At 41.0% G+C, this 14,252-nt stretch overlaps 2 protein-coding genes across 2 annotated transcripts; one reads left to right on the plus strand and one right to left on the minus strand.

Moving 5' to 3' along the window:
* The first annotated feature begins 843 nt into the window (after window positions 1-843).
* LOC135438669 (uncharacterized) lies at window positions 844-11,938 on the plus strand. Its single transcript, XM_064697060.1, has 7 exons — window positions 844-1,217; window positions 7,497-7,584; window positions 7,755-8,057; window positions 8,122-8,883; window positions 9,034-9,163; window positions 10,984-11,308; window positions 11,799-11,938. Exons 2-7 carry the CDS (start codon window positions 7,568-7,570, stop codon window positions 11,927-11,929), a joined length of 1,668 nt encoding a protein of 555 aa, XP_064553130.1. The 5' UTR covers window positions 844-1,217; window positions 7,497-7,567; the 3' UTR covers window positions 11,930-11,938.
* A 59-nt stretch (window positions 11,939-11,997) lies between these two features.
* On the minus strand, window positions 11,998-13,971 carry LOC135438670 (uncharacterized). Its single transcript, XM_064697062.1, has 2 exons — window positions 13,536-13,971; window positions 11,998-12,440 (listed from the first exon to the last, which is right to left on the minus strand). The coding sequence occupies exons 1-2, from the start codon at window positions 13,783-13,785 to the stop codon at window positions 12,064-12,066; spliced, it is 627 nt and encodes a 208-aa protein (XP_064553132.1). The 5' UTR covers window positions 13,786-13,971; the 3' UTR covers window positions 11,998-12,063.
* Window positions 13,972-14,252: the final 281 nt, after the last annotated feature.

Genomic DNA, 14,252 nt, shown 5'->3' on the forward strand with positions numbered 1-14,252 from the left:
TTGGGAAAACAATACAAAAGATACAAATATGTTAAAGGTTAAGAAACAATAGATGTTTAAATTTAATTGCAATGTATTGGTTACAAAACTAAATAATGTTTTTGCATTTCTCTCAATGTTTTTTTTTTGTATTTTCCTCATAACTAACTGTAATTTAGGTTTATTTCAAGAGAAGAACAAATATGTCAAAAAATATATTATTAGAAAACATTGATATGTATTGCTTAAAAAAACTAAAATAAGATTCAAGATCTCCTCTATTTTGATTAGTAAAGTTACCGCTTATACTTAAATTCAAATATTGATGATTAGTATATTTCTAATGTGTCTTATTATTTTTGTATTTTCAAATTAAAAACAGCGTAAAATGTTTAATAAATTTATAAAAAATACTATATTAACTTTTCTAAAAAACTCAGTCTTCGTTAAGTCCACGTAATTCCAATATTCCCCGTTAATTCTTTTTCTATGCAGCACAAAAACAAACAAACAACGGTCATTAGAAGAGTTTCCTCTATTTTGGGCGCGCTCAATTCAAATTGGTCGCTGCCAGCCGCAGCAGCATCTGCACAATGCTTAGAAACGACAACAAACACATAGCTGCGCGGCTGCGCAGTGGTCGCTCTCACTCTTCGCTGCTCTCCCACTCACTCTCTCTTGGACTCTCTGTTTCTGTCTCTGTCTGCTGCCTTGCACATTACCTGTTGGCACTTTTTCGGTCATGACATTCGTTCAGTCTGCATTTGACTTGCGTTACGTTCGGTTGGTTTCGCTGCGCGACTGCGCAAATCGTCAAGTGAAAGATTCGTCTGCTTTGACAGTTGTTGTAGTTGCGAGTGCGGGTGCATGTTAACGGTAAATCGTGGCTGGCGAATCAGAAAAGCGAACGCTCGCGCGGCCGTGACAAGAATTTTGCTGTGGCATTTGCCGCAAATGTTCGAAGAGTTAATGAAGTGCAAAAATGTTTGTTGTCGTTGATGTTGGTGTTGGTGTCGCCAAATTGCAGTTGTTGTTGTTGTCATCGCTGCGGCAGCAGGCGTTGTGAACACTTTGATTTGCGGTTGGCACCGCCTGACCCTGGCCCTGGCTAATCAACTGGCGGCTGTCAAGTGAAAATTGTGAAGAAAACTTTAAGTCGACTGTGCCTGTGAAAATCGCCCTTCCTCCTTTCGTCTCAAGCGCATTAGCGTTGCCAGCAGAACGCGAATCCAAGCAATGTAAGTTTTTCCGAAATATCTCGAATTCCAAAGCTTACGAAAACTTCAGATTTCACTCAAGTTTTGGGATTTTGCCCAGCCAATTGTTAATTTATGCGACTTGAGTTTTATTTCCCATAACAACTTGATTAGCTCTGAGGGCGCGCCCAATTAGCGACCCAGCTTGGACAGCTAATAAACAAAACAACAACTGAAAACCAGATGAGCTGGGAAGTCTGTCTATTCTAATTGAATGAAATTAACCCACTTTTGGACGTTGTAAAAAGTTTGTTCAAAATTGTAGCGCTCTTCGTCTTATTTTCACAATAATTGCCGCTTCGCCAGAAATTAAAAAAAAAGACTAACTAGAGATCTACCCTAGTCTCAGTTTCGCACTTAATGCTGCGGCTGCATTTGTTAGTCCCACACATTCTTTAATAACTTCGGTCTTTATTGTCCGATCGTTATGAAATTTTTAACCAAAAAGCAAGGCTGTACCCTAAGAATTCTTGATTTTTACGTTTGTGTGACTATCCAAAAAAATATATTATTCTGTCGAGATCTACACTAGTACTTTCATTCCATTTGGTATCGAAATGGGAGAGGGTCATCGATAATTGAATGTATAACTGATCTGTTTGTAGTACTTAAAAATCTGTAACTTTTGTAGTTTCTTAAGCATTTACATATTAAAGGTCAGCAGTTCAGACGGGGCCACAGATGCCTTCGTTAGATACATTTATAGAAAGTCAATATACCCTTTTTACACACTTGCCGGGTGTACAGGGTATAAAGAAAGAAAAACTGATTATGAATAAGCCGCCAACAAACACGCCAGCTGCCAAATTATAATGAGCTGTACCCCAGTCTGGGTACCAAATAGGTAGAACATTGCCTCAAGCCATGTCTCTGGGTCTAGCTGTTGACCCATCTCTCTTTCTGGCTGTTTCTATGCCGGGCAACACCTTCGGCTTGAAGATGAACAACAAAAGTTGCTGCCTTTGTCTCAAATATCAATCAATAGACTTTTTTAAATACTTTTACATTGCAACAGTTTTAGGCCAAATTCTGATATGGCTTAAATGGCCGGGCCATAAACAGTTTATTTGGCTTTTGTGGCCAAATTTGGAGCGTGTCAAAAATTTTCTGTTTGCCATGCTAAATTTGTGCGTTTTATTTAACATCAATAAATCTGCGTTGGTTTTGCATTGTCTTGTTTTGCATTTTGGGGTCAAGTTGATGTTAAAGTCGATTCTGAATTCGAATTGATCTACAACTTAGCGGTAGTGCGTCTTTTATTCACTAGTTTGTTGATAATTCCTGTAAAGTGTATTGCATAAAAGTATATAATTTATAATTTATTTATTTTTGGTTTATTTCTTACTTGATTCCTAGGCGAATTTACCTAAACTAATGAGGGTTCATTCTTAATCAGTATCAACAGCCGATTCCCTAGAGTCTATGTTTGTTTGTCTATTTCGAAGTCTTTAAGCTATCTTTATTAAACTTTGCAGAAGCTAAACTGTTAAGCAGTATATAGATCCAAGTCGGCCGGAATTTTCGTGTTAAAAACTAGTTTAGATTTCCAAGATATTTTTAATCAATAGACGAGCTGCACAAGGCTCTAGACATATAAGTGAATATTCTTAAACATGGGACTACTATAATATATAGCTCTATAGAAAGAGTTGGTTGGATCATTTCTCATATCAAAAATGGAATTTTTGCTTAAATAAATTTGTTGTTTCTCAAGATACTTTAAATGAGTGCGCTCCAAACATAAGCACTCCTACTATATCATATAGCTCTTGGGAACAGTCGGTAAAATTTTGAATTTAAAACTCTTTCGTTTTTGTTTACGAAATTTTGCATTTATGAGTTTTTCAATGCTGCCAAGATATAAACACAATCCTAGCAACTTCGGTCTTTGGCTTCAATGGCAGCAATCGCTTAGACTAAGTTTTGTTATATGAAAACCAAACTATTTTGCCAGATATTTTGACCAAATCTCGCACTTAGTATAACGTGCTTCATTTCTTAAATGGCCGTAAGGGTATTTAATTTTCGGCAAGCTGAAGATTTTATTCTGCTTCCCTCTAGTTTATTTTTGGCTGTGCTTCTTGCTAATTGCAGCAGCTCGCAGCTTCTTTGCCAGATTCTGAATAATAATAAAAATTAAAAAAAAAGCAAGTTAATAGCCAGCGCACGTGAGCGCCAATTGCCGCTGAAGCTCGTTATGGGCAGCAAAAAAAGGTGGCTCGATTGCATGCGAGCGCCTCTTGGCCGGGGCAATTAGAAGTTTGTTGGCCTGCGAAAATCACATAGAAAGGCAGCAGCAGCAGCAGCAATAACAACAACAACAACAACAACGGCGACAACAAGCAAAACAATAAAAGCAAACATAGCAAATTGTTGTAATAATAGTCGTAAAAAAAAGTTATGTTTGTCTTTTGCTTGAACAACAAATCATTTCACATTTCCACTTGGGCCCCAACAACGACTCCAGCTCTGGCTTGGTCGCCGTCTCTGGGCCGGGTTCATTAAACCGTCGCCAGCTAAGAACCCGAGTGTGGCTAACAGCTAAAATGGACCGCAGAGCTCTACAACTTTGGCTTCCGTTCTCAGCTGCGTAGCTGTCACCAGCTGCTGCATGTGGGCTTACATAACACGCCCCCCTGGAGCCCGCTCAGCCGAGCGTGTCGCCATCTCAGGTGTCATAGGCTTTGGCTTTTTGTGGCTTTTTCTCGCGCATCTTTCAATTTGTCGCCCATTGTAGCATAATTGTATTGTAATCACAGCGCAGCCCTTTCCTTGGGCCCATCCATCTGGTTGGTTGTGCGTGTGTATCTGGAAATCTGTTTGCTTAACCGCGCTTTGTGCCGGCTCATGTCTTGGCCATTTGTTGTTCTGGCCGCGTGAGGAAGTCATCTGCATGAGCTCAGCAAAAATTGCATACAGTTTGCGGCTTTATCTGCGGGATTTGCGGCCAAACATGTAGCGAGAGAGAGGCAGAGAACGGGGCAGCGTGAGACACGGGCTATTGTAGCTGGCAAATCCTGCGCAGTGTTTGGGCCACACGTTGCGGTAGATTTTGCCAATTGGTTCCCACATTGTGCAGGCTGCAGCTGCCTGACAATTAATTAGAATCAACTCGCAACAAAGGAGGGTTATATTGGTTTTGTGTGCGCGCATGTAACATACATATATCTATCGATCAATCCAATATATATATACCATATATATACGTATGTACATCTGTCAACTGATCCATCGATATAATTTTTTCTGTCCGATTAATGTAGATCATTCATGTAGATCTGACGTTCTCATACTTATTTTGTCTAACGCACATCTTGGGAATAAATTATATTTTAGCACCCCCTAATCTCTTAGGTGTTGTGTGTGTATGCTCTTTGAAGCCCCCGATTGTATTGTATATATATAGATTCCCATATGCAACTCGAAAAGTTCACCAATATTTATCGATTTTCCGCGCATGTTTTTTGGGCATATATCGAGATTATAAGTATAATCAATCCAGATCAAAAATGTTCACTTTTTGTATAACTATGTTAAGAGCAAAAAAAAACTATTTAAAGAGGCACAGCCTTGCCTTTTTGTGCACTTAAATATAACCCTAAGGTTCTGAAAATTCCATAAAGAGCAGACTATAGGCATATATGGTACAAAAAATAAAAGAGTTATTTATAATTGCGTGTGACAGAAAGCTAGATAGAAGGTCGTTAGGACGCTGAGAGAGGGTGTCATCTAGTCAGGCCACTCTCGACGTGTACATTCTACCGTGTTTATTATTATATAAATCTTAAGTAGATCTTAACTAGCCCACAAAATAGTTTTCTCACCGAAACACACCTTCTTCAGCCGCTAGTCGGAACCGGAGTAACGGCAAAGCGCATTTAGAACGAAACCGAAACAACAATTGAAAACAAGTGCCCCCGAAATGGGGGGGGGGGGGGGGGGAATTACAATTAAGGCGTCTACCTGTCCGTTAAGCCGGGCCAGCCACGGCCGCGGCTTGGAGCAAGTAATGCACGAGTCTCGAACTCTTTTGGGTGGGTCACTTCCAGCTTTGGCAGCGCTGCGCTTGGCTGCTTTTCATATGCTGCTTGTCGTCCCACAGGGCCACAACAATTGTTGCTAAACATAAAATGTTTAATTCTTGGGAACACAAACATATTACCAGTTTTCTTTACCAGCCCCCACCCCCGCGACAAGTCTTTGGTTCAGCTTCAGCGCTCATCGGCGCTCGAATTCCATGTAAATATGTTATGCGAGTTGCATTCAACAAAACAGGTGAAATATGTTGAAAAAATTTAACAAGAACTTGTAAAATATGAAACTTTCTTCGAATGTGTGCTAAAGTACACGAAAAGTATAGTTTAATGGAGGAAGAAGCAGAAACAGCATCGAGATGAGCTCTCATGATCATGCATCCGATTTTTTACTGCTTGCATTAAAATTACTTTTGAGTCCATGTACAGTTTTATTATAATACATCGTGTTTTTCTGCTTGAGATATCCCTTTTTTAAGAAATGCTAAGTGCCTTCTTCAGCTTAAAACAAATAAAAATGTATTTGAAGAAAAAATTATGTATATTGTGTTTGTTTGGGGTAGAAGACCTGAAATAGTTTCTTTTAGTAGCAGTTAGAATTTAGCGTATCCAGTAAATGGGTAGAAAAAGAGCTATAACGAATACAGGTAGATTGCTAGAGAGAGGCATGAAATATATGCATAAATATACAATATATACTTAATCAAGAGACAAGCTTAAAGACTTCAGAGTTGGAATATCTGAGGGTTATTGTAAAGGAATATATAAAGGTTATTATATTACTCGAATATCTTTTATTCCCAAATATAAAAATCACTGGAATTTTTTATTTTGTTTGCCCAGGTTTGGGGCAGCAAATTTGATATATAAATTATCATATAGCACATCCAGATCGAACCTATTTCGAATTTATATATACATTTATATACATATAATTGATAAATAGAAACGAGAAATATTAATACAAATTAATTAATGGGTAACTCCCCCAATGTCGCTACCTTTTGGTCAAACAGTTTGCCATCAACAATGTTATGTTAATTCATCTAATTAAATACTCTCCTAGGGTCCGACGATAACATATAACACAAAATTTTATTTAAAATAAGGTTTCTTATAGTTTGCGAACATGCTGAGTTGCGTATATCTAACTCTTTAGTACTGTATACAGGGTATGCCATAGTCGGCAATGCGCGACATAAACTATTGTTATTGATTTGATAAGCTTGATAAGCGACATACCAAGAGGTTTATATGAACGAAAGTTTATTTTGCGGCTTTAAGATTCACCAACTTCTGGATCTTAATTCGATAACCTTCACTCATTCTCCAACAACTATCTGACTGACCTTATGAATGAATGGCTAACAGAACGGTAATCAACGCATAACCTAAGCTTGCTTTAGGCTGAAAAGTGAGCACTCAGAGGGGGTTTTGGAAAATCCGATGCGCGAGTGGAAGAAAACCCGAGTTAAAGCTTGTATGAAAAACATATAAATCAATACAGCCATAAAATTGTGCTTTGCAAACGTGACGTCATGAGTTTGTATTAGTTAAGTGTTGAGCTTCGGAGCAGTAAGCGAGAAGTCGCCGGTTCAATTTCAGGAGATATTGTCAATTTTTATATATGATAATGACTTGGCTAGTGTATAGTCCACACAGATCACAGATGCTGTGCACGCATTACCCATTTAGAGGTAAGGAAATAAGCATTGAGTTTGTTGCAAGTAAAATAGCTAACTTTAAATAAGTATGTTCAATGCTAAATGCCCATTATTCAGCATTATTTATGGCACGGTTTTTGAATAGCTTTAAAAGCTGCTCCTTCGATTTGATTTTTTAGTGCTTCATTGTTTACGCCTTGTTTTCCTAGTTGTCATGTGCGGAATGGAAAAAACTCCCACAACAAATGGCAAACTTGTTGTTGTTTTGGCAATCACATTCATGGCTAGATATGATATGTGAGTATGCAGACATGTAAAGGGTGTATTTCCTGAACAATTGCAGAGCCTCGACTCAACTCAACTCAAGTCGGCTCGTTAGTTAGTTTGTTTGTGATTACGCGTGAGGTCTTAAGTTATGATAAATTATGTGGACCCCGCCTCAGGCCGACGGTGAAAGTGGCAATTGTTGTTTGTTGTTTGTGCCTAAGCGAATTCTTACCCAGACAGATTTCCTATTTATTAAAAATTGCCAAATGGCATTTTCTTTCTTTTCCTTTGTGCAGCAGCAGAGACTACGCATAGATAAAATATCTGAGATTGAGTTCCAGTTTGGCAGATCACCCACGCAACGCACATGGAACCGAAGTTGTTGTAAGACGCAGTTCACAGCTCACTCTCTCTCTCTGTCTGTTTCCCACTCTCTCTCGCTCATCGCATCAACATTGCATCGAACATTCCGCATTTGTATAAAGCAGCACTCCACATTAACCCATTGAGCCACTGCCCTCGAGCACAGTAATCAGACTCGGCCTTGTCGACAGGAAACAGCTGCTGCTGAAGAATCACCAGGACGCCATTTTGCAGAGCCAGTATCTGTCCATGGCGGACAGTCGGGAGCGCATACGCGGACCCTCGCGCGATGGTCGCGAATTTCTGACCAGTCCGCGTCAGGTGCTGCGCCGTCTGATGCTGCTCTCGGAGGGCCGGCAGTATCGGGAGGCGGCGGGCGTGGTGGGTCGGCTGGGTCCCTCGGTGCTGCACTCGGTGATTGCGGAGCTGCCCATCGATCTGCTGCTGGAACATCTGCCGCACAGCGCCTATCTGCTGGAGTCCTTCTACACGAGGTAAGTCCCTCAATAAGTCGCCTTCACCTTTTAGCCAACTACCCGCCACTTGCTCCAATTGTAGGCTGACCACGCTGAACAGCACGCCCAGGCCGGATGTGCCCAGCGAGACAGTTGTCTGGCAGCTGGTGCGCCTCTTTGCCAATCCACATGAGTCTGGCCTGCGACAGCGCTGCTCCAAGTTACTTCAGTCGTTGGCGCAGTTTGAGCCTGGCTTGCGGCAGGCGTTGCGCGAACGTCGACGCAGCTTTGACAATGCCGTCCAGGGTTTGGGCGTGCATGGACTGACCACAGATGCTTCCGGGCAGCTGATATCGCTGCATGTGGCACTCAAGACTGAGCTGCAACGACATGTGGATACATACAAGATGGCCATACACAAGCTGGAGGAGCTGAGCATGGTCACGATCAATCAGGATCCGGCGCACTCATCGCACCAACGGCTGCTGGCCATTAACTATGGCGACATACAGCAGCGTTTGATAGACAACAAGACTCTGCTGACCATGCTGGACAAGCCGGCGCTAAAGCAGCTCCACACGCTCGTCGAGAATCTCAGCACGCGCGTCGAGAACGACAAGGAGGTGTTGTCCTGTGTGGGCCAGGTGAAGCGTCTGGATGCCCAGGCGCACATCGAGAAGCGCCCGGCCGCAGGCCTATTGATGAACTTCTCGCGCGGCTGCGAGGTGGTGCTCCACATGATGGGACCCGAGAGTGTGCCGCCCAGTCCACTGGCGGCCACTAAAGTGACAGCCGCTGGCAGCGCCGGCGGCAGCAGCTGCAGCGATGGCTACCACTCGGATGACTCGGCCAGCGAGGATGGCAGGTAAGCTGGTCAACTCGTTTTCTCTCCTCTGCTCACTTGACCTGGTTCGCTTGTGCTGCCACCCACGCACTCGCGCGCCCCCCTCTATAGCATACTCTCACTTGACTTCTATTCACTCGCATCCCACGTCTTATTCGTCTCTCTCCACAGCGAATTCGTGTCACTCTATCGAAATCTCTACATCGAGAACCGAGCGGACGCCCTGGAGGCGTTGGACAGCTTGCCCCAGCTCAAGCATGTGCACAGTCTGAAGGCCAAGATACTCTTCTCCATGATTGTGGTAAGTAGCTTAGTCAAGCAGACTTTCGTGTACCGAAAAATCAGAATTTGGAAAACCTCAGGGTACTGTTGTGCCTAGTCTCTGATATTAAAACTATCTTTCTATTGATATGGACGAAGATATTAATTATGTATTTATTTGAACTGGGCAAGTGGTTCAAATCGTCTTTAAACTAAACTCTAAATTGACTTTGTTCTTTAAAAACAGCGAACCCAAAAGCTTTACCTTAATATCACATTAGTTAGTTATTAGTTTTAGTTAGTATGTCGTTATTCAAATTTTTGGTTTTCATAAAGCTTCATATCTAGGGCCACAACTTATTTGATTTTAAAGAATGTGAATAGTATAAATTAGTATAAAGTATAATAGTATAAATTTATTTAAAACAAATTCCAATTTATTTCTGTACTAAGTATTAACCGAAACTGAAGCATAAGCAGTTGACCAAAAAAACGAAACAAAATCTTTTTTTTTTTAATATATTTTGTGGAAGACACAGAACAAAACTCCAAAAAGTTGGGTCAAAGCCATTGAGATCATTATGTATGTAGTCATATTGGGTATACTCCAATTTTGGGTAGAGATCCAATTTAGAGCTTACAATATTTTCAGTGGAAGAATAAATTATAAACTAAATTGATGCATTCCTAAGGCGCACGAGCCGAACGGAAAGGCGGGAAGCTGATTCAAACAGTAAACCGAACTAGCGTTAATATTTTTTTAAATTTTATAATTAGGAATTTAAATAACAGTATGTCTAATAATTCGCTTATGGAAATTCAATGTCTAAGAAGTTGAATGGGATAGATAACTGATCAAGTTCTTTCGGTCAACTTAATCCATATAAGGAGATTTATAACAGGAATTAATATATAATTTATATTTATTATAAAATTATAAATTCGTGATGATGGGTTACTATAAAATAACTAGCTTAAATTAAATGAAAATGGGCATAGGGCTAATGGAAGCATTTACCTAATTTAGAGCTAGGTTTCTATTGTTGTTAATTTTATTGTTTATTTCAATTTAATAGATGAAACTTGATCCGTTATTCAAATGCAAATTTAAATGCAAATGATAAAACAGTTATTTGTGTCTTTGGAACCGTTAATAACGTATAATATTATTTAATTTAATATATATGAAGTCTAGAAATAATATTCTATTTTTGTCATGCTTGGAATTCATTTTATTTTTGATTTTTTATTTCTGAATAGATGGTATATTTGGTATATTTGAGATAGAATATTTAAAAACTAAATAAGGAGTTCGTTTGCATGAACTTTTATTTTTGCAAATAAAATGTATTTAACACACGATTAAATTAAATTAAATTTATAATTCGTATTGATTATGACGTTAGGAGCGGCTAGTTAGGCTGCGGTTGCTGCTGCGGTTGAGATACAACCGGGCAGCAAATTGTTATTGCAAAATATCAATTTGCAACGCAACGCTGCAAGCTGGCGTGATAGCTGCTCGAGTTTGTGGCAATGATTAAGTGTTATAGAAGAAAGTAAAGCGCCTCGGGGCGAACCGGGCCAAGCAGAAATGCTGAGAAATTACGTTGGCGATCGGCCCAACTGCGGCTGGAGGAGCTTGTTGTTCGTAGGCAGCCATCTGAGGCTTGTAGATAAATAACTTTCGATCTTCGGCGCTGAATAGAGACAAGTGGATAGATGGATGAATGACACTGGCAATTGGCCGGATCAGCTGGTCTGGTCTTTGGCCGTGGGCAGCAATTGCACAGATGATTGGCATATTTTGAGACCTTCTTTTTCTTCTTTTCTCTTCTTTTCAATGTTGTTCACGATGCTCAGCTTTCTTTTCGCCTGTGCCACGGTATGCGCGAGCGCAAGGTGCTGGAGGTGCGCCGTGTGCTCAACTGCCCGCTGGAGAGCAGCAGCGAGACGACTTTGGCCCTGGATCGCTCTGTGCGCCATCATCTACACGAGACAGTGGACAGTTTTCCGCTGGGCGAGATCGAACGGTCCGTCTTCAATCAGGTGCTGTCCACACTGCACGAGTATCCCTGCCTGGAGTCCTGTCCGCCGCTGACGCACTTCGTCAGCGCCTGCGTGCGACTGGCCTGGCGCATGATCAACCAAAAGGCGCCCTACTATCTGGACACCGATTTTAATTTGGGTAAGTAAATTACAAATGCATCTATCTATCGATCATATCTACAAATTTGATGAGTAAAAGGCTCCCTTTGGTATCTTCAAATGTAGTTTCTAGTCGATGATTCTGATATCAACATAATATCTAGACGGTTGCATTATTTTGTAAAATATTATATTATAATGGCAGGAAAAGACCCTAGTAAACGGCCCTTCTGGACTTTAAATTTATATAACTTGGTCAAAAACGAATTTTCATGCAATATTTCATTTGGTTTTTGGTTTGTTCTGTAAATTGCTTGCATTTAAATTCGCTACATTTAAAATATTGGAAACATATTTGGGATATTTAAAGAGTTTCTTAGACATTTGGGGACGTAAAAAATGTTTAATTTAAAATTTGTAAATTTATTTTATTAAGAATACATTTGCATTTTGTAGGTACTCTATATATTGCTTCTCAAAATAATATATTTTACTTATTATTAATGTAAGTTCTTGCCCTATTTTCTTAGGTTTTCTGCGTCCCGAGAAACACGAGCGTCATCCGCAGTCGGATCGCCGCTCGGACCTAATCAAAGCCTTCCTCTGGCCCGCCCTGATGCAGAACAACCAGTGCGCCTTCAAGGCCGTTGTGGCCACCTAATAATCCCGGCTGCCTAATTAACTAACTTTATAATTAATTTACGGAATTTGTACATAATTTATCTTACTCATAAACCCAATAAACGATAACCTAAACTCTAATCATGTCTATATGCATGCATATGTCCTGCCAGCCTAGGCACAGCTGATGGGCCTCAGGCGAACGCTCTGGCTGCGCTGCTTGTTGGTGCAGAGGAGCGCGTGTTCCACGTAGAATTCGATGATCTCGCAGGGCGAGGCGAAATGCCGCTCGTGCGGCTTCAACTGGCCAATGGCGAAGCGTTGTCGTCCATCGATTTGGCGCACAAACAGGTGATAGAACTGCCGATCCGCACAGATGCTCACAATGTATTTGATGCACACATCCGTCGCCTTGAAGGGACGCACCAAACAGGCGCCATCCTCACGTCCACAGAGCATGTGCTCCGCCATGTCCCGATCCACGGTGAAGTAGTATGGCTCCGTCTCGATTTGCCGCTGCTCGATCTCCACATAGTTGGCATCAGCATCGTCTGCGTTTAAGTATGATGTGTGTGAGTGTGTGGGCGTGTAAGGTAAATACATATTTGATCAGTCCGAGCACACGGGCCTATATAATCATGTCCGTCTGCTTCTAGGCAAACGGTCCCAGTTGTATTGCTTTCTTTATTGAACTTTGCATATTCGTCTTTACATACACATGTATCGAACTCGGATAATTGGACCACTATATCATATAGCTGCCATAGGAACTGTGGAGTTTTTGTATAAAAAACATTTATATTTATCAATATATCTTGATCGGAGTTGACTATCTATTATGCACTCCTAACATATTTGATCGATTCATCAAGACATTTAATTTGTCTTGTAGTTTTCTCTTCCTGAACTAAACTGGGATATATACTCCAGTAGACTCCTGATAATAAATCTTCCCGCTTTGATTAATCGTATGCTTGATATAATATTTATGTATAAGTTAATCAGGGGCGAAGCCGACTCCTCTGGGTTGACTAGACAATTAAATTTTTCTGTCCCCACCAGACTAAGACGTAATTATACATAATTATCTCCTAAAAACAAATTGTTAAAAAAATGGCCGACAGATAAATGGAACACATTGCCCGGAAAATGTGTTTTTGTAAAAAAAAATTAACTGGTTCTATTGCGCCGCCCATTGGAAAATGATCTTTATAGCTCCAATTAAATGACGTGCAAGAATGCAACGATTTTCCCTGCACTGTTATAAAGATTCTGATCGTTGAGAAAGCTCAGCAAGTCTCAGCCTGCTCAAAGCTGAACAATCCTCCAGAATGTCTCCTTCAATTTCTTTGCTCTCAAGACAGAATCTACAATATCCTGTTAGGAAGCTTGTGATGATGCGGAGTAACGATCGGTTTAAAATTGGATTAAAATTTTTGTTCTTTAAGATAACTCAACCAAGAAGGACTTTAACTTGTTTGACAAGAGTCCCTAAACATGAATAAAGAAAATATAATAAATAAGAATGTTATCAACATCTAGATATATCTATGTTTATCGCATAGTATTCTTTTGGAAGGGTATTTACTCTTTGGCATGCCGAAGATAACTGCTCTTCATTATCAAAGCGCTCGCCCAGAACTTACCCACAATGACATAATCGTGTGGTGCGGATCGCTGCTGATCGTCATCAACGATCGGTTCTGAAACTCGTTTGGCCGCGTCGCAGTCGGCGTCAGCGTCAACGTCACCGTCGTCGTCGACGGCCTGGCGACTGTAGCCGCCGCAGCAGCAGACGCAGCAGCCCTGCCGATAGCCGCGCTCCGTCAGGCTGTTGTAGAAGCGCGCGAACAGATTATGCAGAACCGTCCAGTAGACACGTGCGCACCAGCACATGGCAGCTCTTCGCTGGCTCTCTGCCGGCTGGATGTGCCCCAATGGCCCAGGTGTCGAATCTCTGCTTAGCCCTGACACGTTACTTTTTAGGTGCTGGTTCTAATCCGCGGCCGTTTCGCCACATCGCGAAGAAGTCGGAGCGAAGACTGAGCAACAGTGCCTGCGGCCAGAGACTACGCGCGTCTGGTCGCCTGCCACAGTGCCTATTAATTAAAATGTGCTTAATGCGCAGCTCAGTTGTCGTTCCAGTGCGCGTATGTGTGTGTGTGAAAATGACCATATGTAAATATCATATAGATATATACACATATTAATAACGATATTTGTATGCCCTATAACAATTGGTTAAAGGGATGTGAGACGAAAGGAAGCTGCTTTAAATTCAAAATATGTCTTTATAAATATATTCAATTCTTAACATTCATGATTAGCCTTAACAGTCCCCAGAATTTATATCCATCAGGTCC

Source organism: Drosophila montana, unplaced genomic scaffold (genome assembly GCF_035044405.1).
Source record: "Drosophila montana isolate Dmon_TW-CO22-7 unplaced genomic scaffold, ASM3504440v1 contig_3848_1, whole genome shotgun sequence".
Classification (NCBI taxonomy): Eukaryota; Metazoa; Arthropoda; class Insecta; order Diptera; family Drosophilidae; genus Drosophila; species Drosophila montana.

Excerpts from the sequence above, each read along its gene's own strand:
- LOC135438670 (XM_064697062.1), bottom strand. The coding sequence starts at position 13,785 with ATGTGCTGGTGCGCACGTGTCTACTGGACGGTTCTGCATAATCTGTTC. Across the intron at positions 12,441-13,535 it reads ACACGATTATGTCATTGTGG|ACGATGCTGATGCCAACTAT; the intron begins GTAAGTTCTGGG and ends ACTTAAACGCAG.
- LOC135438669 (XM_064697060.1), top strand. Across the intron at positions 8,884-9,033 it reads TCGGCCAGCGAGGATGGCAG|CGAATTCGTGTCACTCTATC; the intron begins GTAAGCTGGTCA and ends CTCTCTCCACAG. Across the intron at positions 11,309-11,798 it reads GGACACCGATTTTAATTTGG|GTTTTCTGCGTCCCGAGAAA; the intron begins GTAAGTAAATTA and ends CTATTTTCTTAG.